The 23,608-nt window shown below is 53.8% G+C and overlaps 7 protein-coding genes across 7 annotated transcripts; 3 read left to right on the top strand and 4 right to left on the bottom strand.

Annotated features, from left to right (window-relative positions):
• Positions 1-141: 141 nt before the first annotated feature.
• Positions 142-5,154, top strand: J4E78_004276 (uncharacterized protein; the record flags this gene model as incomplete). The annotated part of the gene is made up of 5 exons (XM_049364905.1): positions 142-872; positions 930-1,164; positions 1,222-1,966; positions 2,107-2,373; positions 2,441-5,154. The coding sequence occupies 5 exons, from the start codon at positions 142-144 to the stop codon at positions 5,152-5,154; spliced, it is 4,692 nt and encodes a 1,563-aa protein (XP_049223983.1).
• A 1,337-nt stretch (positions 5,155-6,491) lies between these two features.
• Positions 6,492-7,479, top strand: J4E78_004275 (uncharacterized protein; the record flags this gene model as incomplete). Its single annotated transcript, XM_049364904.1, has 3 exons — positions 6,492-6,500; positions 6,662-7,015; positions 7,087-7,479. The coding sequence occupies 3 exons, from the start codon at positions 6,492-6,494 to the stop codon at positions 7,477-7,479; spliced, it is 756 nt and encodes a 251-aa protein (XP_049223982.1).
• A 1,357-nt stretch (positions 7,480-8,836) lies between these two features.
• J4E78_004274 (uncharacterized protein) lies at positions 8,837-10,456 on the bottom strand (the record flags this gene model as incomplete). The annotated part of the gene is made up of 1 exon (XM_049364903.1): positions 8,837-10,456. The coding sequence occupies one exon, from the start codon at positions 10,454-10,456 to the stop codon at positions 8,837-8,839; it is 1,620 nt and encodes a 539-aa protein (XP_049223981.1).
• Positions 10,457-12,191: 1,735 nt separating this feature from the next.
• Positions 12,192-14,384, bottom strand: J4E78_004273 (uncharacterized protein; the record flags this gene model as incomplete). The annotated part of the gene is made up of 2 exons (XM_049364902.1): positions 12,192-12,326; positions 12,387-14,384. 2 exons carry the CDS (start codon positions 14,382-14,384, stop codon positions 12,192-12,194), a joined length of 2,133 nt encoding a protein of 710 aa, XP_049223980.1.
• A 325-nt stretch (positions 14,385-14,709) lies between these two features.
• On the top strand, positions 14,710-15,642 carry PNO1 (pre-rRNA-processing protein pno1; the record flags this gene model as incomplete). Its single annotated transcript, XM_049364901.1, has 3 exons — positions 14,710-15,183; positions 15,285-15,435; positions 15,488-15,642. 3 exons carry the CDS (start codon positions 14,710-14,712, stop codon positions 15,640-15,642), a joined length of 780 nt encoding a protein of 259 aa, XP_049223979.1.
• A 287-nt stretch (positions 15,643-15,929) lies between these two features.
• J4E78_004271 (uncharacterized protein) lies at positions 15,930-18,212 on the bottom strand (the record flags this gene model as incomplete). Its single annotated transcript, XM_049364900.1, has 1 exon — positions 15,930-18,212. One exon carries the CDS (start codon positions 18,210-18,212, stop codon positions 15,930-15,932), a length of 2,283 nt encoding a protein of 760 aa, XP_049223978.1.
• Positions 18,213-19,127: 915 nt separating this feature from the next.
• On the bottom strand, positions 19,128-20,892 carry J4E78_004270 (uncharacterized protein; the record flags this gene model as incomplete). The annotated part of the gene is made up of 2 exons (XM_049364899.1): positions 19,128-20,161; positions 20,364-20,892. 2 exons carry the CDS (start codon positions 20,890-20,892, stop codon positions 19,128-19,130), a joined length of 1,563 nt encoding a protein of 520 aa, XP_049223977.1.
• Between the last annotated feature and the right edge of the window lie 2,716 nt (positions 20,893-23,608).

Here is a 23,608-nt window from a genome sequence, read left to right as displayed (position 1 = left end):
AGCTTAATATCCGCCGATTGAGCAATTCGTCTGCAAGTAAACCTCGCGACTGCTTCTTCTGCCGAGTCTCTTCACAGCACCTCCACATTTTGTTTTCCCTCTAGTACAGCTGTTTGATACCCAATACATTCCTCATTCATCATGTGGGGTTCCGCCATTCCACCAGCAGAACGAGACAATCGACGTAATCCATGGCATGAGGACGACTACCTTCGCGATGGGAGAGAAGAAGTAGTGACACCGGACCACCAGAACGAGGAGGAGAGTCCAGATCGCGACCGCCTACGACGCGCGGGCACCTGGGGGGAGAAAGACGCAGGAAGACTTGATACACGGGCAGCAGCAGAGGACCTCGAGGTCCTACGAGGAGAGCTTGCGTCTCTTTCAAAGTCGCGTTCCCGCGGCGCGCAATCGCAACGATCGAACCCGCTTTCTAGGACCACAAGTCGACTCAGCAAACGCCAAAGCCAGGGCCAGGGTCATCGTCGAGGATCCATTGCACGCGCAAAAGAGGGCACCGGCGACGCAGAAGATGACGAACCGGGAGACATTGTTGCTGCGGAAAAGGAAGACGACTTCGAGCTCGATGAGTTCATGCGGGAGGGACACTTCGAGAAGCGCAAGGACGGTCAATCGGCCAAGAAAGTCGGCGTCATCTACAAGAATCTCACCGTTAAGGGTGTAGGGTCGACTGCTTCCTTCGCGAGGACGCTACCCGACGCGATTCTGGGCACCTTTGGGCCTGATCTTTACCGTATCGTCTCCGGTTTTATCCCAGCGCTGAAGTTAGGGAGACATAAGCAGATGCGGACGCTTATCAACGACTTTTCGGGTGTGGTCAAGGACGGCGAAATGATGCTCGTCCTGGGACGGTGAGCAACAAGTCCGTATGAAATGTATGCGTGACAACTACTGACATAGCTTACTAGGCCCGGATCCGGATGTTCCACCTTCCTGAAGGCTATATCGAACAATCGCGAGTCGTACGCTGCCGTGGAGGGAGATGTATCCTACGGAGGTATCCCAGCCGGCAAGCAGAAGAAGCAATTCCGAGGAGAAGTCAACTACAACCCCGAGGACGATTCGCACATGGCCGATCTCAACGTATGGCAAACACTCAAGTTTGCCCTCACCAACAAGACGAAGAAGAACGAGAAGCACGAGGTCAGTCTCCCACGCGAAAACTCCACGCCAAAAACCTACTGACATGATGAACTACAGATTCCCATCATCCTTGAGGCACTCCTAAAGGTCTTCGGTATATCCCACACCAAATACACCAAAGTAGGAGATGAATACGTCCGTGGCGTTAGTGGAGGCGAACGCAAGCGCGTCTCCATCGCCGAGACTCTCGCCACGAAGAGCACGGTCAACTGCTGGGACAACAGCACCCGCGGCCTTGACGCCAGTACCGCGCTCGACTACGCCAAATCACTTCGTATCATGACTGATATCAGCAACCGAACGACGCTAGTGACGCTTTACCAAGCTGGTGAACAGATCTACGAGGTCATGGACAAGGTCATGGTTATTGATGCTGGACGCTGCATCTACCAGGGGCCGGCAGGCGAGGCGAAGCAGTACTTCCAGGACTTGGGGTTCAAGTGCCCGGAACGCCAGACGACGGCCGACTTTTTGACGGCGGTTACTGATCCTACTGAACGTCAGTTTCGTGAAGGTTTTGAAGACAAAGCACCGAAGACGTCGGAGGAGCTTGAGAAAGCTTTCAGGGAGAGTGAGGCTTACAAGAAGGTTTTGAGAGAGATCTCTGAATACGAAACTGAGCTAGAGAACAGCGGCTATGTAGACGCCAAGGAGTTCGAGGGTGCCGTACGGGAAAGTAAGAGTAAGACGGTCCGCAAGAAGAGTCCATACACGGTCTCTTTCATCCGCCAAGTATTGGCTTGCACTCAACGCGAGTTCTGGCTCACATGGGGTGACCAGACTACGCTGTATACCAAGTTCTGTAAGTTGCGCCAACGCGATGAGGGAGAGGTATTTGTCACCTTTCCAGATTTCAAACGTCTTTTGAAACTGGTGCAAGGACCTCCTTGCTTACTCGTCGCTTTTACCATCTCGCGATAATCTACTAACGTCTTGGTCAAGTCATCATCATCTCCAACGGTCTCATTGTCGGTTCCCTATTCTACGGTCAAGCTCTCGACACCTCTGGTGCTTTCTCACGAGGCGGCTCTGGTTTCTTCTCCATTCTCTTCCTCGGGTGGCTCCAGCTTTCGGAGCTGATGAAGGCGGTCTCTGGTCGCAATGTTGTGAAGAGACATGAGGACTATGCCTTCTATCGCCCTAGTGCTGTCGCCATTGCGCGTGTGGTGCAAGACTTCCCGCTGCTACTGGCACAGGTCATCCCGTTCTGTAAGTCATTTCTTCCCGAAGCCCATATGGGATGCATGCGCCTGAAGAAGTTTGCTAACAATTTCAGCCATCATCATGTACTTCATGACCGGTCTGGACGTGGACGTGTCCAAGTTCTTCATCTACTTCCTGTTCATCTACATCACGACCTTTTGTGTTACAAGTCTCTACCGAATGTTCGCTGCTCTCTCGCCTACCATCGATGACGCTGTTCGGTTTGCCGGTATCGCACTCAACCTCCTGATTATCTACACGGGTTACGTCATCCCGAAGCCACAGCTTCTGACGGACTATATCTGGTTTGGATGGATATACTGGATCAATCCGGTTGCTTACTCTTTCGAATCGGTGCTCGCAAACGAATTTTCCGATCGTATCATGGAGTGCGCTCCCGGCCAACTGGTACCACAAGGACCAGGTGTCGATCCCGCCTATCAGGGTTGTAGTCTGACTGGTGCACCGCCGAATTCGAGGACCGTGCCCGGCTCAGACTACCTCCAGGTGTCCTTCAACTACTCGAGGTCGAACCTCTGGCGCAACTTCGGTGTCGTGATAGCCTTCACGGTGCTATATCTTTTGGTAACGGTGATCGCAACCGAAACGGTATCCTTCGCGCAGTCAGGTGGCGGTGCACTGGTCTTCGCCAAGAACAAGCGAGCCAAGCAAGCTGTTAAGGAAGAGGCTCCTCTTGATGAGGAAAAGGTGGTCGCTGGCGAGTCTATCGCGAGCTCAGACACCGCTGCTCACCAAGAGGAGGAGGCGCTGGACTCGATTTCGAGCAGCGAAAGCGTCTTTACCTGGAAGGATGTCGAATACACTGTCCCATATCAGGGAGGTGAGCGCAAGCTTCTGAACAAGGTCAACGGATACGCAAAGCCTGGTGTTATGATCGCCCTTGTCGGTGCCTCTGGTGCCGGTAAGTCCACCTTACTCAACACACTATCGCAACGACAATCTACCGGTGTTGTCTCGGGTGAGTTCCTGGTGGATGGCAAGGATCTCGGCAAGGCTTTCCAACGAGGAACTGGGTTCTGCGAGCAGATGGATCTCCACGACGGTACTGCTACAATCCGCGAAGCTCTCGAGTTCTCCGCCATCCTGCGCCAGGATAAGAAAACACCTAGGAAGGAGAAGCTTGACTACGTCAATAAGATTATCGACCTGCTCGAACTACAGGACATTCAGGATGCGCTTGTTTCCAGCCTTGGAGTTGAGCAAAAGAAGCGCCTCACGATCGGTGTCGAACTCGCTGCGAAGCCTTCGCTGCTACTGTTCCTTGACGAGCCGACGAGTGGTCTCGACAGCAACTCGGCGTACTCCATCGTTCAGTTCCTCAAGAAGCTCGCTCAGGCAGGCCAGGCTATTGTCTGCACCATTCACCAGCCCAGCAGTGTCTTGATTCAGCAATTCGACATGATTCTCGCCCTCAATCCCGGTGGCAACACGTTCTACTTCGGTCCCGTAGGCGAGAACGGAACCGACGTCATCAAGTACTTTGGAGACCGTGGCGTACAGTGTCCGCCTAGTAAAAACGTGGCAGAGTTCATTCTGGAGACTGCAGCGAAACCTGTCAAGCGCAAAGACGGCAGTAAAATCAACTGGAATGAAGAATGGCTCAATTCCGACAATAACAAGCAGATGCTCCAGGAAATCGATCGCATCAAGGCCGACCGCAGCAAGACAGTCTCCAACCAGAACCAAGGAGGAGCAGAAGAGGAATCCGAGTTCGCGGCCAGTGTCTGGGAGCAGACCACCATGCTTACCAAGCGCACCTTCATCCAGTACTGGCGTGATCCGTCGTACCTCTACGGCAAGCTCTTCGTCGCAGTGATCATCGGTATATTCAACGGCTTCACGTTCTGGCAACTCGGCAACTCCATCGGCGACCTGCAAAACCGCATGTTCACCGCGTTCCTCATCATTCTCATCCCCCCCACCATCGTCAACGCCGTCGTACCCAAATTCTACCAAAACATGGCACTATGGCAAGCTCGCGAACTTCCATCTCGCATTTACGGCTGGGTCGCTTTCACCACTGCGCAGGTGGTGGCTGAGATTCCCATTGCCATTGTGTCGAGTGTGTTGTATTGGATTCTGTGGTACTTCCCTACTGGACTACCCACTGACAGCTCAACGTCGGGATACGTCTTCTTGATGACGATGCTGTTCTTCCTGTTCATTTCCAGCTGGGGTCAGTGGATTTGTGCGTTTGCGCCGAGCTTTACGGTCATTTCGAATGTTTTGCCTTTCTTCTTCGTCATGTTTGGTCTGTTCAATGGTGTTGTACGGCCGTACGACATGATGCCCGTCTTCTGGAAGTATTGGATGTTCTGGATAAACCCTTCAACGTACTGGATTGGCGGTGTTCTCGCTGCTACTTTGAACGGTATACCGGTTGAATGTCAGGAGAGCGAGACCGCCATCTTCGACGCACCACCAGGCCAGACCTGTTCCTCCTATGCCGGCGCTTTTGCTTCAGCTTCTCCAGGATACCTCCTCAATCCCGACGCCACGACTGGTTGCCAATACTGCCCATACTCCGTGGGTAACGACTACCTTGCTACTATCCACATCAAAGCAAGCGACAAATGGCGCAACTTCGGTATCTTCCTTGCCTTTTGCATTAGCAACTGGGCGCTTGTTTACTTCTTCGTTTGGAGCATCAGAATCAAGGGGTGGAGCTTTGGTTTCGGGGCTGTCTTTGGAGGCCTGGGCAAGGGTGTTAGTAAGATCAAGGGCATGCTAAGTGGGAAGAAGAAGAGTGAAGAGAAGGCACAATAAGTACCGTAATTCGTGTGAGAGCGGGGAAGAGAGAGATGTCAGAAGCCTATCTAGAATATAATGTTCACGTTTTCGCAAAGTCACGTCCCAAGTCATCTCATCAAAGGGCCTATTCAATCGCTAGTATTGCGTCGGTTTGTGCATGCCATCTCACAGATGTATGCATCCAACGAAGCCGCAAAAACCAAGTCAACATGTCCTTTGATACTGATTGCGACGCATGCAACTGCAGGTTTGTTAACCAGCAGGCTATGATACAGCAGATGAATGCAGTGGGCCAATAGGCCCACCTTTACGAATGCCACACCATAATTGCTTTCTGCATTCATGTCCTCGGGAACAGTATCCAGGAACTTCTATCCACTTATTCCAACAGCACCACACTAAACCATCATCCTTGCAATATTGGTGGAGAGTTCAGAAGGATCATTGCCGTTCTCCCGATTGCTGCTGTCAAAAGCTCCGCGGCTTTCAGTCGGAGTGGAAGACGTTTACTTCTAACCACTTAAGCCGCAGGACAGCAATGTTGACCGCGAGAATCGGATTCTTATGTTCATGTTGCTAGACGCGGTCGTAGACATCAACGGCGCGCCCTTTTCTTCGCTGACATCGATCCTGATGAAGAATCTTATTGTCACTTGAGGCTCCAACGGCTCATGGAGATGGCGTGCATTTGGTGCACAGGTTCGGTGCTGCGGGCGGTCCGGCACGGTTCCCATGCGGCTAAGAAGCTAGAGGACAGCTAAATCGTCATTAAGGATGCGAAGGATGTGAAGGACGCGAACTTGTTCACATCGCATACACACTAAAAGCGACTATAACGGGTGTCCCGTTCCGACTTGGCAGGGCGTAACTTACTATATATCTTGGCGTTTGGCCTTACACATTCACTCGTCTTTGCACCGAATCAACATCCAGAAGCAACCATGAACGACCGCTATTACACGAACCAAACGCTTTTAGCCAGCACCTAGGCGACATGTGGCAAATGGTATGGGCATCGTGAAGGGCTATTGAGAACGGAAGCGAACACCACGAAGGATTTCCCAATAGAATCTGCAGGTTAGCGCATCATAGGCATGATAATGGACGGGAATTAGATGAAGGCCATGCTACGAGAATATGTATTTAAAGCCCTCAAGTCTCTCAGATTTCTTTTCAGTATCCTCATCAGCATTGCTTCACTCAAGGCAAGCACTATCTTCCCATCAGTTCAACAGACTGGATTACACTTTCCAATATGCTTGCCAAACTCGCTACTCTTTTGACCGTCATTGGCGTATCCAGCGTACAAGCGCAGCTGGTCTACGAATGCGACTCATACACGGAGCCAAATTATGATTCTTGTAAGTAACCGCCTGGCGTTACACGACTCTCAACTAATCGAGTTTTAGGCGACAGAATCATAGCTAACATTGACTGGACGGAAAGCCCTTACAATGGTGGCCGTCCAATTAGAGATGGGGCCTGCAACATCTTCTCTGATCCGACGTTTTCGGACGGACAGGACGCAAACTGCGTCATCGCTGTATGCAACACCCGCGGCGATGGGCAGGACTCGTACTTGAATGTCATCAGCGGCCCGACATACTATCGCTTGATCAAGCAGTGGTGTGAGCCTCAAGGGTCTGGCGGTCGGGCCCCAGGCCCTGCTCAAATAGAGGCAGGTTCAAACCAATACGTCGAAGCCGGCGCCGTCCCAGCAAGTTTCGCTAGACGCAGCTCCATTCGCACCACGACCCGCTCTGCTAAGCCGCAACTAAGAGTTGACTCGAAGACGATAGAGGAGATGGAGGTTTTCTGGGAGACGGTGAGGAACGAAACCATCCAGCGTCAATCCGAGCCTACTATCCAGAAGAGAGTGAGTGTCCTGTCCATCCTTGCCCCTGTTTACCAATTCTCCTGCCTTTCTCTAACACGATCCGACAATAGCAAGAAGAAGTGCTTGTCCTCGGTCTGTCCAAGTCCGTTACTCAACCCGGCGTCAGCAACCGGATGAGCGGCATCACCTCACCCGGCGTATCCACCGAGTGGTCGACTACAGAAGGCTTTTCCACCAGCGTCGGCGTGAGTGCCGAATTAAGCGTCGGCTTCTTTGACATCTTCACTGCATCCGTTGGTATCGACGTATCTATGGAATTCAGTCAGGAGTACACCCGGACGATTGAGTTTGATCCAAGCAAGTCGTGCAGTACTTCACAGGAGGCCTTTATGGTCTTCTTGCCGCACTTCGATCACTACGTTGTCGCGGACGAGAACGGCAACCAGTACGATATCTGGATTCCCGTAGAAGGAGGCGATGTCGCAGTCCAGTGTCTTGGCTAGATGAACATGGGGATGATTGTTAGTCGTAAGGCGGTGGGCCTGGTGGCGGGACATATACTCTGCACGATTTTTGGAGTATAGCTAGACCTTTTTGCACTTTCAACAATTGCTAAGGTCTTTTAGATGGATATGTAGTTAGGCTAAATAGAGGCGCCATGGCCACTTACTTGTGTGGCGAAGGCAGTGCTCAATCATCTCTCTATTTTGCTTATTCTCGAACAATTCCTCTTATGCTTTCTTCCAGAATTCATAACGTAGTAGCTCTATCCAACGTCAGTTCCACATCTTGAACAACAAAATTGCATCTCAACTGGCCCATGAGGTATTTGCTGTAGTCCGCGGATAACTACACAAGCATTACAGCCGCGTCTAAAGCAATGAACAAAGACATCAAAGTGTTTGCCGCCCTTTATTACGTACACAAATATATGTGTCATCTTATCCTCGGTACTGAGCTCGGTACCTCAAATTGTTGGATGAGGTCGCCAGGTTTTAGATTACGGAAGCTATGACTGGCTCACCGCTGCGGATATCGAGTCTTCTAGTGGATACGAACCAAGGGATAGTGATCACAGCCACCGCGCCCTACGTAAGCTAAGGCGATATAAAAGGCAACATCCTAGAGAAAAAAAGAACTTCGCAACTCCTACAGAACAGGTCAGTCATCCTTCACACCTTGTTTTTTTTTGTATGAACGCTAAATTTGAAGGGGGTCTCAGAGGGCCACATTTGTGTGTTGGTGTTAGCACCACACGTAGCTCCCCGACGGGTCAACTATCGGACTGCATTGTGCAATCAGCTAACCATGAAAGTTTCTTTCATCTCAGACTTGTTGAGATAAAGAAAAGACATTGGCTTACTTCGAGAGCAGGAGGAATCGAGCTTCCAACTTCGCACCTTGCGTTTTGGTGTTCGACTTCCCGAGGTCGAGAGGGTGCGCGCTTGATGAGAGGAAGGCCAATTGTTGGGATAATACACGCGACATTCAATACGACCGATGATGAAGCAGCCTGACCGGGATTTCCGCACCATTATGTGCGTTGTTCTCGGTAAGAGAGAGGGAAGGCAGGTGCTGAGGTCACTTTGAGGGCAGGCAGGAGGGTCGGTGATGAAGCAGTTGCAGTTGTGTTCCCCACGCTACACGTTGGGGTTCGCGAACCAGCAGCGCAAAGCTCTGAGACCCCAAACAACAAGTCAGTTACACACTGCAGTATGGATAATATGAGGCAGCAGGCAAAATATAGGAGGTCCCTGTGATATGTTTCAAACAGGAGACATTCCAAACTGTATTGTTCTACCGCATGATCAACGCCGCGCAATGCTGTGAGAATTGTCTATATTGGCTGAGCCCACTACCCTAAAGCTGCACCTGAAACTTCGGGTTCGTCCTGATCCTCTCACCATAGTACTTGAATAGAATCGGCACCGGGATAAACGCCACCGAGATGAACCCAAGTAGAGAATTTCCCCACCCCAACCCCAAAGCATCATACATGTTTAATCCAGCGAGCGGCAGAAAGGCACCGAACATGGAGCGGAGAACAGTATTCGCTGCGATAGCAGACGCAGCGTGGACAGTAAACGCATCGACGAGGTAGGTTTGAATAGTCATCATAGCCGTCAGATTACCCAGACCGATGAACGAGGTAAAGATGATGGGGACGATCCAGTGGACTTTGTAGTATGTCGTCCATCCGTATACGAAGACACCGACGGGGAGTCCAATGGCACCGGGTAGGGTAAGGATAAGAGGAAGGCGGTGTTCAGGCTTGACGTTTCCTTTGGCTTTTTGCTTGACGATGATCTTGTCGGATAGGATACCGAGGGCTACCATACCAATGAACATGCCTACACCAACACCGATGTAGGATAGTCCGACTGCGCCGGAGGAAAAGTGGTATTGGCCCTCAAAAACAAACGTGACGGTCGTGAAGAACAGATACAGGATACCGTAATTGACAGCGACGTAGAGGGACATGAGACCGACAATGGGAGAAAGGAAGAGCATCTTCATCGGACGCACAATAGCACGAATGAAAATCTCCCTCGGCGGCAGATCCTGAGCAAGTTTCGATCTCAGATTCTCGTTCCCAGTTTCTTTCCGAAGGGCCTTTGTCTTGCGAGCGAGAAGAGTAGGATGGTAGGACTCGCGGCCAACGAAAAAGAGCATGACGCCGAAGACGCCGCCGAAGATGGCGAGGATCCAGAAGACCCAGCGCCAGGATTGGTTCTCCACGAGGAAACCTCCGCATACAGGTCCGATGACAGGGCCTAGAAGTGGTCCGACGGCCCACACGGCCATTGCACCAGCTCTTTGTTCAGGAGGAAACATGTCGGCGATTGTGCCGCCTCCGATAGTCAAGGGCGCGGCTCCGGCACACCCCGCTAGAAAACGGAAGCCCACTAACATGCCCATGGAATTGGACAACGCGCAGGCGATGTTGAAGACAACGAAGAGTGCGTTGCAGATGTTGTACAGATGCATGCGTCCGTAGAGTTCAGACATGGGCGCGATGATCAGAGGTCCAATGGCGAACCCCAAGATGTACACTGAGACGACGAACGAGGCCATTATGTTGGAGGTTTCGTTGAAGGCACGAAGGACCTGGGGGACGCCGGGTGCGAAGAAGGAGGATGCGAGGGGAGTGATGAGGGTACAGGCACCCAGTGCGGAGATGATACCCCATTTCTTTTTCGCCGTCCAGTTTTGAGGGTTGGCGGGATCATTTGGCCCGTCCCAGTCGACGATGTTGGCGTCCCGTTCTTGTTCTGGTTGGGCGATGCTAGACATTGTTCGCTCGTCTGTGTGCGTTGAATGGGCGTGGCTGTCGATGCCCTTCTCTGGGTCTTTGGAGAATGAATCCTCAGGTAGTCTGCTGTCTGCATCATGGCCTTGTTCGTATGCTTCTTTGGTAGGTCCGTTAGGCAGATCTTGCGCATCCCGCGCGGGGTTTGGTAATGACGATGGCGTCGCCATTGTGGACGTTGAATATGGAGTGAACTGAAGGAGGAGTCGTTAGCATGTATTGGACACCGTGACGCATCTTCGCCCCTTCCGTGCCGTACGCACTGATGCGGCGTACTCGTGTTAGATTACTGCGTACATTGGCAGCCAGGAAAGAGAAGCAAGTCTTACCGAGTATACGGTATTACTGAGACAGTCGACTGGGAATAACCGCAAGAACGGAATACAAATCGAACAGTTCGTAGATCGACAGTCCGGAAGTCAAACTATCAGCACAAAGCGTTCTAGGCAGATATGGAAAGTAGATCTGAGAGAAAGGAAAGAAGTGATGCCTCGTCTAAAGTGAATAGCAACAAAGGCTTACGTCGCAATCACGGACACAGAAATCTACGACCCTCCGCACGCGAAAGGGCTGCATGCCTAGACCTATGATGCGACGGCGCAAAGCGGTAGGCGGTCCTACAGCCGTATGCAGCGTATTCACCCTATCTCCACACCCTACACGGCGTTATGTCCGCGGATAGGCTAAACTATTCAGAGCCATGGACAACGGATCGACGGCATTGTAGGATTCTGCACCAATAATATGGCGGGCGCGGGAGACGGTAGCCAGAGCATGGGGAGGCTTTGTCAAAGCTTGTTGGTTGGCATGGCGAGCTTGACAGCGCCCGCGAAATGGTGCCATCTCCCGAGCGTCGCTTGGCTGTAGGTGCGCGCGGAGGGTCGGATGGTCATCTCGGAGCTGGCGGGGCTTGGAGCAGTACTGTATTACTTTTGTAACACGAATTCCGTTCTTCGCAGAGACCAAGGCCCTTGACCTGGTTTCAGGCATTCGGGGTTGGGTCCGTCGCGCGTGTTCGTGCTACCACATTCGTCCGACGCGTGTGCCGCGGACCTGGTATGTAGTTTGGTTCCACGTCGAGCTCAAAGCGACGTTGCTATGGATCGTAAAACTAGTAGTAGCAATTTAGGCCTCTAGATGTGGTACCCGACGAAGCGAGTCGAGATGAGATTACCGATGGCATTTGGTTAGTAGTACGCCGCCTTAGGAAGGCGACACAAAACACGTCTGACCTCGATATTGTCGTAAAACGCCCTGCAGCTGCATCGTTTGCCGTTCTGGGTATGCCTCTTGAGGTTTCTTGACAACGCGCAGATGTGAGCATAGGACGCAACGTCCATCGACCGATCCACTATCACCCGCAGAGAGTGAGGTCCCACTTGTCCCCAGAGTACGTGTCTTCCGCTGTCATCCGACCCATTCTGCAGATCTGTGGTGTGGGAACGGCTGGTAGTAGCTCTTTCGGTTCGAGCGTGTCTGCGAGGGCTGGCTATTGAGGGCAATCTCATCGGTGAAGATTCCCATGCATCACTCACACTACAAGTCTCTTGAAGTGAAAGCAGTGTAATGGGCACAAGTTGGCATCGTGGCCGTCACGCTTTGAAAGATAGATCCTCAGATGCTGACGCTGGCGCATGACATCAGCACGGGGCTCTGAGCAGTCCTGTTTGTACAATGGATATAGAGTGGAAACTTTTGATAGATGGGAATAAGAGTGTCTATCATTTCATCGTAGGCAGCTGCTCTAAGAGCTCCCAAGTTCGTTGCCCATTTCATCCATTCATCTACTTCGGCTAGCCAGCCACATCAGCCGTGTGTATGTATATGCGCCAGAACGCCTTGCTTTGCCATTTATATTACAGAAAGAAGAGATTCATCCGCTTCATCCAATCTATCAGGGTATCTTTATGCGATGTTGCCGGCGAGACCAAGAAAGAGGGCTTGAGCTGCGAGCTGCAGTGTCCAAATGCCCACCTTCTTTATGCGTCGTTTACGTGTGGTTCGATCTTCGAGGACGTCGCGGGCGAATGCATCGTACATCTAAGCATGTGTTAGGACTCGTTTCTAGAGGGCAGCAAGAGGAATAAATATAGGACTCACCTCCTTTGACACCTCCTCCATTAACCCGCTATCGTAGAGGGTCCAACTGCCGTCGAACTCACTAACCCTCTTCACAACCCTGCAGTTCACTGGGATGAAGGTGCGACTTGAGTTCATGTATGCCACAATAGGTCGTACGAGCGCGTTGTTCACGTAAGAAATGTCCCGGGTAAAGATTGGGACTGCGGCGCGCACGTCGTTGAGATGGACACGCATGTCCATGATCATATAACGGTTGTCCTCCTCTGTTTCCTCGTGGGGATGCGACTTGTCTTCAGGATGCTCATCGAAGCCGTGTACCGCGTGGTCAGAGAAATGGTGCTTGCGCTGCTGGATAACGGTAGCTTCCACACGATCGTACATGTCGGACATGACCTTTGCAATACTATCGTCATCGTCATTGGGGAACATGACATCTGCCACAATGTCAACGTTGCCTTCGTGGATCCACGAGAAGGGGCCTTCAAAGCCCCTGTTGAGGTGGTCGATGTTCAAGCCGTCGATACGAATCCGGCTATGCTTCTTCCAGGAGCTACCATCTTCGCTGTCGCGGCCACTGCTCAACTGGGCGCCAGTGTAGTTGTGTGTTTGTCTGGGATGTATGGTAAAGAGCGAGTTGTCGAAGGATCCGGACATCATGTTGGCAGAGAGGAAGTCGTAAAACAGCCATTGCTTCCGCAGCTGAGGGAGGTCGCAAGAGAAGATGCTGACGGAGAATGGGCGGAAGCCGTTGGGCTGGTAGATGGTGACAAGGAGATCTTCCATCTTGAAGGACTCGAGTTCGAAGTCGCCCGGGTTGTGCTCGTGTTTGTATGACCTAGGATCCACGCCCTCGATTGTCTGCACTGACGTCCGATCTACGACACCGCGGATACCCTTGATTTCGACGTCCTTCAACAGGCCCTTGCCGTTGAACCATTTTGAGAAAGACAGTGTGACGTTGACGGTATCGATGGAGATGTCGAATTGTGTGTAGTTGGTGTCTTCTTCGGGTTCCGCTTTCTCTTCGACAGCGTCTGGAGTGTCGCTTTCCTGGTGGGTTATGGCGGCGGCGGCAGCAGCCATCTCGGTCTGTGAACCCTTGCTGACCTTTCCTTTGCCTTGGCCGGGGCGTCGCGAGACAAAGACATTGCGGAAAGAAATGACACCGTCTCCCCACTTGGGCACTACAGCGGTCTCGAAGACGACTTTTATGCCTGAGGACTTGGTCAAGTAGTTTCCGATCCACTTCGCAATCGTCTCCTGTGAGAAGGCGGTGTTGATCAAGAAGATGGTCAGCATGAAGAAGGTTGTAGTGCCCAGCACGATCCAGAGGAAGTGGGCGGCGATGATCCACGAGAACAATGCGTAGATCTCATCGGCATTGAAGGGACGGGTGCTTCGGATGGTAAGCCACTTGAAGTGGATCTTTATGCGCGACCAGAAGCCCGAGGCAGCTTCGAGCAGTTCGGCCTTGCTGGGGCGGTATATGTGGGGTAGGTGGTGCGGGAGACGGTCGAGGAGGGGCTTTGGCGCACCTGATGCTTCGGGCTTGGGCTTGGGCGGCGGTGTTTTGGAGGACTGCGGTGTCTGGCCCGTGGGCTCTGGTTTGGTCTTGGAAAAGCCATTCGTCGCCGAACTCTTGTTGCGGCGGTCGCTGCCTCTGTTCCTCTGCAGCGCTCGGCCCGCCTTGGACGATGCGTTTCTGCGCCATGCCGAGAAGACGGTGCCAGCCACACTCTGCTGGAGACGGCCGGTGCGGGGTGACGATGCTCGCAGCAGCAGACCGGGTGCGTGTCCGGGATACGGTGAGGTGGTCGACAGCCCCAAGACATGCGAATTCGCGGTCATGGAGCGCTTCTGGATGCCTCCCCGCCATGGCGACTGCGCCTGTGCCTGTGCCTGTGCCTGTGCCCATGCCCCCAGCCCTTCGCGCGGAAGCACACGGCCGCCGTGGATCAGCGGCTGGCCAGCGACGGCGCGCCACAGGAAGCCGAGCGTGCCTACATTCTTGTTCATGATAATCGCGGCGGGTACATGGTCGACGTCGGCAAGCGAGGGGTGTGCGGACGTGTGTGGGCGGAGAGAGGGTGCCGTGTGCGGTGCAGGACAGGCGGGCGGGTGGTTGGAATACAAGATTCACGTCATTACCCATGCACATGCAAAAAGAAGGCCTCGCGGTAGAGGGACAGGCGCTAGCCCGCTTCGGGACGACTGCCGCTCGCCTCAGCCAAATTTCTTGAGCAGCCCCACATTGTCGCGAATCGATAGCACCTCCAGCATCCACGCCCGCCTACACTTCGCATACCGCATACGCACACGCATACCGCATACCGCTGCCAGCATGCCCGCCCCTACCGCCCTCCAGCGCAGGCCCGACGAGTTTGCCGACGATGTCACCATGGAGGCGTCGTCGGTCCCGCTCCCGACCGAGAGCGACGGCGACCTCATCTCCATGAGCCTCGACCCCGTCGCCGCCGCCCACGATGCCCCAGCGCCCACCGACGACGACATGCCCATGACGGACGAGAGCGGGAAGCCAAAGTTCCCCGCCGCCAAGTCGATACCCCTCGCCTTCCGCCGCGAACAGCGCAAGGTCCCCATCCCACCCCACAGGATGACGCCCCTCAAGAACTCGTGGCCCAAAATCTACCCCCCGCTTGTCGAGCACCTCAAGCTGCAGGTCCGCATGAACACAAAGGCAAAGGCCGTCGAACTGCGCACCTCCAACGCCACAACCGACACAGGCGCGCTGCAGAAGGGAGAGGACTTTGTAAAGGCCTTCACGCTGGGCTTTGACACGGATGATGCCATTGCGGTAAGTGACACGAAGCTCTACACCTGAGCTGGCAGTTATTCAAACTGGGTTTGACCCGGCCAGACTCCTCGATTCGAGAATATACGACTGACGACTCACAGCTGCTTCGACTCGACGATCTCTACATCGAGACCTTTGAGATCAAGGACGTCAAGACCCTACAGGGCGAGCATCTCGGCCGCGCGATTGGCCGCATTGCAGGCAAGGACGGCAAGACCAAGTTCGCCATCGAGAACGCCAGCAGAACACGAGGTGCGTCCATGACATGAATACCCCCGTTGTCCAGATTACTAACAACCCCCAGTCGTCCTAGCAGACCAGAAGATCCACATCCTCGGCGGTTTCAAGAACATCCACATCGCGCGCGAAGCCATTGTCAGCCTGATCCTGGGTCAACAACCAAGCAAGGTGTACGGCAACCTACGGACAGTCGCCGGACGTATGAAGGAGAGGTTCTAGACGATGCACACGAGCGAGAAATCTTGCATAGTAGCCAAGCAATGGCAACCGCGATATCGGGCATTTACACGGCGTTACGGAGACTCGGGCAGGTTGGGAAAAGCTGTTATACCATCAGGCATGATTTGACGATTGGAAGAAGATGGATGGGATATCACATAGCTATAGAAGCAATTACGAGCGATGCATACATACTCGCATGGTTATGTTCGGTTTTGGCAAAGTACGAGCACGAAGATTGCACGATACCATTCTCTCTCCACAGACATCTATACTGCCCGCTTCCCTCACGCATCCAGCCTTCCTACGAGTACCGCACAAACCTCTCTCCCCTCCTCGCCCCAAACCCTCTGGCAAGGAATCCACTGCACACCCTCCATCTTGACCCCCTCTCCTCCATTCCCATACCACGCAAACCCCCTTCCAACATACAGCGTAGCACTCGTCCAGCCCTGTGCACCCAGCTTCCCTAGCACCTCCACATCCCGCTCATCCCTGATCTCCAACGTAAAAAAACGAGACCGACTGTGCGCCGGCGTCGTAGTAGTGCACTGGGGAGCAGAGGCGTCACGCTCGTATGCGATGGAACGAGACGTAAGACCCGTAGCGCTCCACTCTATATCCACACCGCGCGGCAGAGAAGACACCTGGGCGACGAAACAAGGTGGTACGACTATCTCTGCCTTAGCCCCGGTTAGACCTTGATTTTGCGCAGTAGATATGGCAGAGCGATCAGGGATCGGCGCCCGGAACGTAGAGTCCTTGAAGGCCGAGGCGTCATGTTGGTTCAAGCGGTCCCAAGGATCAATATCCTCGTCTTCGTCGTCGTCAGTCGAGGAGGAAGGCGGGGTATGAAGCTTCCTCCATACTCCCTGCGCCGTCCGCACATCCCCCTCTGGAGTCTCAGAAGCGGGAATGAAACACACGGCTGCTGTCCACCATGTCACTCGCTTTGTGCGGCCGATGCGCCAGAGGTGTTGGAGGGAAAGGAGAGCTTGGCCTCGGAAACCTTGCTCTGTGTAGACAGCCATGGATGCGGGGATGAGCGGGATTTGCCCGGCTACGTAGACGACTTTTCCGGTGGTTTGGGTGTCGTTTTCGGGGTGCTGCTTGCTGGGGGGTAGGCGGGCGGAGATGGCTTGGCTGTAAGGTCCGATGTTTGCGGGTGCCCAGTAGCTTCGGCCCTGGACGTGGAGGCCCTGTCTGTTCACTGGGCGGAGGAGCTTTCCATTTTGCTCGTTCTGGTCCTTGTCCGCGGTTACGCTTAGCATGACGTGTCTGTCTTTTGGCATGGTGTCCCCGACTGCGATCGTAGCTCTGGCTGGCGGGTTCACGCCGCTGAAGTATTGAGCGTAGATTGGATTAAGGACTGTAAAGTCTGCCATGTCGCGGAGGAGCAATGTGCAGTGGTTGACGCTGGATCTGGAAACATGACATTGCTTCAGAATATGGTCGAGACGGAGGAAGATCTTGGAGAGCTGGCGAGAAGGGGAATCGGGTGAGGAAGAGGGAGAGGTATCGCTCGAGAGGTTGGAGTATGTAAAGACGGTCGAGGTGTTACTGAATGTATTCCTGGGTAGTCGGTCTACTATGGACGGGAGATGCACTAGATAGGGCGACCAAAAAGACTGAACAGTGCCCTCTTTTTCAGTGGACGCAGAAAGCTCATTTTGGGTGCTGGCATTTGTCACTTCCAACACTCTCTTGAACTCGTCGTCAAAGAGCTCAGGTATCCTCAACGTGCCAGCATCTTCGTTATCGTCAACGTTTTCCTCTAGCGTACTCTTCTCGATCTTCAGCACCGCCTGGCCACCCTCCAGTTTCCCAGGTGGTCCCTCCTCGATCACTATCTTCTTCTTCCAGATCGACCTCGGCCCATCCAGTGCCAGCGTCTCAAACTCCCCTCCTTCACCCAGTATCGCGCCGTCACCAGCATCACCATAGCGCCCCATGGCCTTCGCTAGCCTTGCTATAGTCTTGTGATTAGCGACATCGAGGCCCAAAAAGTCTTCATCCAGACCACCAGACGCCGTCTTGATGATGATTGCTTTTTGTCCTACAGTCGTCATATCATGCAAAAGCGACGATTGCGTATACGGTGGCAGCAGCGGATACTGCCACAGATACGACAGTGGCGTCAGCCCTAGCCTGAGCGCAACATTCTCCACACGCGTCCGTTGATACGTGCTCAGGATGGCCCCTGTAGACACTGCGTTTGCCTCCGGATGAGCTTCCATGACCCTTCTCAACAGCGGAACCAAGTCTTCAGTCTCATCCTGCTCTTGCTTTTGCAAAGGCGTCGCATAGTCTCTGTTCGAGTCTACGGCGGTGCCCAGGATCTCTTGTCGATAGAGCGGTATTCCTAGCGCTTCTTCGTAGAGTGGGATGACCGAATGCCCCACGGTCTGGTACATGTAACTGTTGATGTCCTCATCGTCATTGGCCGAAGGCGCTGGGTGCAAATTGGCCAGTGCTACGACACTGTGGCCGTTGGCTTTGCAGTGGAGAATGGAGAAGAGCGAGTCTTTGCCTCCGGAGATTAAAGCAATTACGCTCAATGACGGTGACATGGTAAAACGAATGATTCGAAACGGGCGACCGTCTGGGAAAAGCAATGAAGGAGTTGAGACGGCCCGGTGCCGCTCGTTGCATGAGACAGACGCAGGTGGATTGGGTCTCGCTAAGGGTCTGCGCGCGCTAGGTTGATCCGTGGGGTTTTGCAACGAGCGCGATATTGTATTTTGGTATCAGGGTCCCGTCCTGCACCCATCGCTGACGGCTGATCGACGAAGAACAACAGTGCGCACAACGCGCGGCTCGCATGGATGGCACAGTAGTCACATGCAGGGAAGAAGCATCGGAAGTATGTATGTAACGTGTTTTTGTATGATAGTCGGACAGTGCCAGCACCTCTAACCTACAATGAGCCGCAAAGAACGCAAAAGCATTGCTGAGCAGATTGTAAAAGTCTGACAATTACATGTGTGTGTGATGAGAAAGAAGCGAAGATTCCCAGAATGTCAGAGGGCGCTCAGATGAGGCTGCCCGATTACAACGAGTGTAGGAAGCGCAAGATAAACAGCGGGGTAACGCGGCGACAGTGGCCGGTGTAGGGTAATGGCCATGTCGTCGTAAAAGTGAAACCAAGAAAAACACCAGATCTATCCGTCCGCCAAGGTCCGCCCCAGAAGTCCCGATAAGCCGTGCTAAACGCAAAACCAAGCGATGAGAAGAAAATGCCAATCTCGCATGTTGGTACAGCCAGATCGGGTATGTAGAATACAGTGGGAGAAGGGAAGCGTAGAGTTTTAGCTGCAGATTGTGCAAGCTCGAGCCGCTGATGTAGATCGGTGCCGCCTGTCTAGCCATGTCGTGAGGGTGGACGAGCAGCCGTGTGGCATGATGTATAATCCTTCTACCAGGTGTTGTGGGGGTCATGAAGAGTCGTTAAGAGTTGAAAGGAGAAGTGTGGTAGAGAAGAAGATTTACTCGTTCCTCTTGCGCTTCTTCTGGCTGGGGGAAGACTCGTTCTCGGATCCGTCTGAGCTTGATGTGGGGATCTCGGCAGCGGCGTTGTAGAGAATCTCGCCCATGGTGGAAGGCGCCTGTGCGCCGAACGCGCCGGGTTGGCCGTGCTGCATGTCCGAGTGATGGAAGTCGGAGCCCATGACCTCGAGACTGACAGCGCCAGTGCCGTGGGTGCGCTGGTGCTGCGACAGGTTGTCGCTCCTGGAGAACTTCTTACCGCAGTCGGTGCACTCAAAGGGCTTGTCGTGAGTGTGGAGTGAGCGGTAGTGGCGCTTGAGGTGCTCTTGACGGCGGAAGCGACGCGAGCACAGAGTGCAGACGAAGGTCTTGGAAGGGTCGTCGGTGAGCGACTGCTTGCGACCGCGACGGCTGGTAGGCGCGACGGGAGTGGCGTGTTCGTCTGAGCTGGAGCCGACAGCGTTTTCGGCTTGACCTGATTCTTGTTGGCTTGATGCTCCAGACATGGTGTTATCATCACCGGATGTCTGTTGCTTACCCTGGTAGTCGGACTCTGTCTCGCTGAACTCGGAACGAGCCTTCTTGACTGTACGCCTCTTCATGTCGGAAGTGGCCGACATGTCAAAGTCGCTGGTGGCAGGGGTAAGGGGCAGGCCGTTGACAAGCTCCTCCTCGAAGTCGGTGAAGCTCTCGTCGCTGAGGAAGTCCTCTTCGGGAGAAAAGGCACCTAGGTCAGTGCGCTGGCGCTTGCTGCCGCAAAAGTGGGCGTTGTCGGTGGAGAAGTTGACCAGGCCAGTGAAGTCGTCCTCGCAGTCAAGCTCGAACAGGGGCTCGAAAGTAGGGAGTCCGGTGAAGTGGAACGACTGAGCAGGCTCGAAGCTGTCTACCTTGGCAGTCTCACCCTTGAGGACAACCTTGTGCTCCTCGTCGCCGGGGCAAAGTGTGACGATAGGAAGCTCGGTAGTGGCGGAGACGGTGAGATCGCGGGGGTTGCAGAAGTTGTTCTCGGCTTCCGCAAAGGCAGAGCGGGGCACTGGTGATGGTGATGGGGAAAGCGAGGGGCATGAAGTTGCAGACAGGAGGTAGGACCCCTGGTTAGCCGACGGAGGCTGGATGTAGACTTGAAGCAGTTAGCAACGCTGTCCACGCACACACGTAATGAGTTGCCCACGCAACGTCGAGGCAGCGACATTGCTTGCACAAGACGATGCGAATAGTACATTGGATAAACTTACCTGGTGTCATGGGTGGGGAGGCTGAACGCCATTCGAGACCGGCAGAGAGGAGCTCAGAGAAGACTTCGCCTTCGCAGCCCTGCTTTACACCCTCGATACCCTCAGCAGAGAACATGTCGTGCAGCGGTGTAGGGAGGACATCGCATGTGGAAGGAGGGCTGCTGGTGTTGCTACCGCACGATGAAAGAGGAGGTGTGGCAGGCGAGAACGAGTAGTCAGTGTCAATGGGGTGAAGGTATGGCGAGTCTTGAGGTTGGATCAAGATCGTTGGCTTCTGGTACATTGGCTGAGGAGATGCGACGGGAGTCAGCATCTGGTTGGCGTAGGCGGTCTGAGGGTAGGACATCTGAGAGCATGCCGACGTTGGCCTCTGGTAGTACATGTTCTGTGCTTGGAAGGTAGCCTGTCCGGATGGGTGGGGTGTGAAGTGACCGTGTTGGCGTGTGTTCTCCCCTTGAGGGTCCGGGTTGTAGTAGAAGAATGGCGATTGCATTGCCTGGGCAGGGTGGATGGGATATGAGCCTTCCATTGCGTGTGTAGGTGTGTGTTTAGTTCAGTGTAGCAGTTGTCGTCGTCGTACACGTTGTTGTTGGTGGGTAGGGTCGATGATAGAGTTGTATCGAGTGATGTCGAGGACAAATTAGTTGTACTTGAAGGCAGGATACTGGACAGTATAAGAGAGAGTCGAAGGAATGACTGTGGGCCAGTTCGTAATAACGAAACTGTCACTAAGATAGATAATGAAGATCAAAGAGTGTGAGGGCACAAAATTATGAGACCCAAGATGAAAACCTGAACGGCGACGGCGGAAAGAAACGAGAGGGACGTGGTTGATGAACCTTGATCAAGGGCAGGCCAGTGAAAAAGAGAACTGATGAGCGCACAGAGAAGGACGGCTCGCTCTAGTGCGCCGGGGCGCAGCGCAGCTCCACAAGCCAGCTAGGTATGGGATCCTGCATTAGACCCTAGCCTTGACTCGCGTCAAAAGCAGCGAGTGCATTAATGCATGGGTTTTTGGGCCTAAAATTATTCGCCCAATGCATAGCTGCATGGGGCTATACGCGAAATGAGATGTGCGCGGCGGTTCCGGCAGGCCTCCAGGCATTGGCTACGTCGCCAGCACAGCACATGGTGGGATGGAAGGCCTGCACACTGCCTACGTAGTGGGTTCTACCGCCCTCTCCGAATGGAGACGATGCAATAGCTGAAGGCAACTGAGCCTCGCCGCGGTGTGGCCGTTGTTCTGAACAGCGAGTGATGGGTAGCGAAGGGTGATACTGCCCATGACTGGGCGAGCGTCGGGTGTGTCTTGCGTCTCGTCTGACAAACCACACCACAGCATGCCCTTTCAGACGGCCCTCCAACTCGCCTCGAGATTAGCGCGCCCGGGCATCATTCAGCCTATCATCCTATCTGCCAATCGATAATGATAGCTGCGAGACCCTGCCGGTTGAACTATGTTTTGAAACATCCATACAGCGTCGCGTCTCTCCCGCTCTTCGTGATGGTGATGACGCTGCGCGCTCCACTGAATATGTCACGCACGACAACGCCGTACCGCCCGCGGTGCCACCCTCCAGCATCACAGAAGCAACACCGGGCATGCTGATGTCGTTGTTGATTGAGTGCTTTTGGACGCGCTGTGGCCGGCGTCAACGTTGCCCGCACACCACAAGACTCGCGACGCCTTCCTGCGATGCAGAAGCGTACGAGCGATGTGTCTCACGATGTCCACAACAACTCCACCAGCCACGCATGCCCAGAGGTGTAGGAATGTATCGCGTCAAGTCGCCCGACGCGAGGGTAGAAAAATGGTCCATTGCCACACCCATCGCGCAACACTGGAGCGAGAACTTGACATGCCGGGCTTACGCAGGAACGTAAGCCATGGTGCGAGAACAGGATCCCCGTTGAGCGTGATTTGCCCGCGAGCTGAAGGGCCTGGGATCCGCGCCCTCCCAGTGGTCGAAAACACGGCTATTCTTAATGGTGCGACATACTCGTGTGCAGCTCTCTGCAAGTCGCCACCGATACCATTCTTCTTCGAAGGGTGTAAAGAAATTCGGTTGGTGGGATGCATGGTCATATAGCTGCACATGCGGCCTTAATCCATCTCGCAAGTGTGTTTCAGGTGTTGGGCTGCCACTTCGGCTACCACTCGTGCAGCGACCGATTGTGGTGGTGTACCAGACAAAGCAACAAGCTGCTCTATCTAGGTATCGATAGTAGACGCAGTTGGCTGGCTATGACGCGGATGAAGTGGATGCCTCACCATTTACACTTCCGCCGCGGTATGAGTTATGCATGTTGGTGCCTCGTATAAGATTCGGCACAAATAGAAACGAGCTATCGAATGCTGCGGGTGCAAAGTTATGAAGCCGCCGGCGAGGCCTAAGTGGCTTACTCGTAAAAGCGGCGTGTCTTTCGCGTGACAAGCGTTGGTCGACTCGAACAGGCCCGATGGCATCCGCCTGGCCGTCATCCCCCACATTGACTGCAGAGCTTATTGATCGAGAATAGCGTCTACTGCAGGTACAATGCAGGAACAAACGGTAAGTGAGACCCCGTACAACATGCGGGCTTATCGTGACTCCAGGAAAAGATTTCGTGGGATTTTCGCGCCGTCTGCTCGCCCTACCACTGTCGTCATGCTCACTGCTTCATGTCAAGACGATGCAATTTCTAGAAGGCCACATCAGCGGGGCTCCCTTACGACTCAACAGGGTCCTGATGCGACTCAAGTTGAAGAAGGGCTCTTCCGTGGTGTGGGCCGTGTCAGTTAGCGTGTGCGGCGTGGTCATGCCATAGCTTCGGCGCCGGGGAACGACGCATGGCTTCCATAGCACAACTCCACTCGACTCTCTCTCCACTTCTTCAGCCTTGTCATTGGCCGAGACTCACGAGGCCCTGATCTTCGTCCTCTCGAAGGAAGTTTTCCAGCCTGGCGGGGTTGGGGCTTCCATCCCGCTCGCCCATGATTTGACTATCGCGATGGTGTGTCCTTTGACTCGCTAGCACGTCTATCGGAAGTACAGCCATGTGTGCCGGCTTGACCAACACCAGAGCTAGTCGACCGTGCCACTCAGGTTCCTGCGTTTGTTCCGTCATGCCGCGGGTCAATGTTACTTTTACGCGTTAGAAACGAAGTGTGGCTTCCGAAACCATTGAGGGCATGACTACACAACGTGAATAGTTGCAAGGTGTCTCTGCTGGTAGGATGCGCACCAGGTGCCTCCCTGAAGGCT

Source organism: Alternaria triticimaculans, assembly GCF_023758025.1.
Source record: "Alternaria triticimaculans strain BMP 0046 chromosome Unknown scaffold_4, whole genome shotgun sequence".
Classification (NCBI taxonomy): domain Eukaryota; kingdom Fungi; phylum Ascomycota; class Dothideomycetes; order Pleosporales; family Pleosporaceae; genus Alternaria; species Alternaria triticimaculans.
The sequence above is the reverse complement of the archived record's forward strand: the minus strand, read 5'-3'. Positions and strand labels throughout refer to the sequence as shown.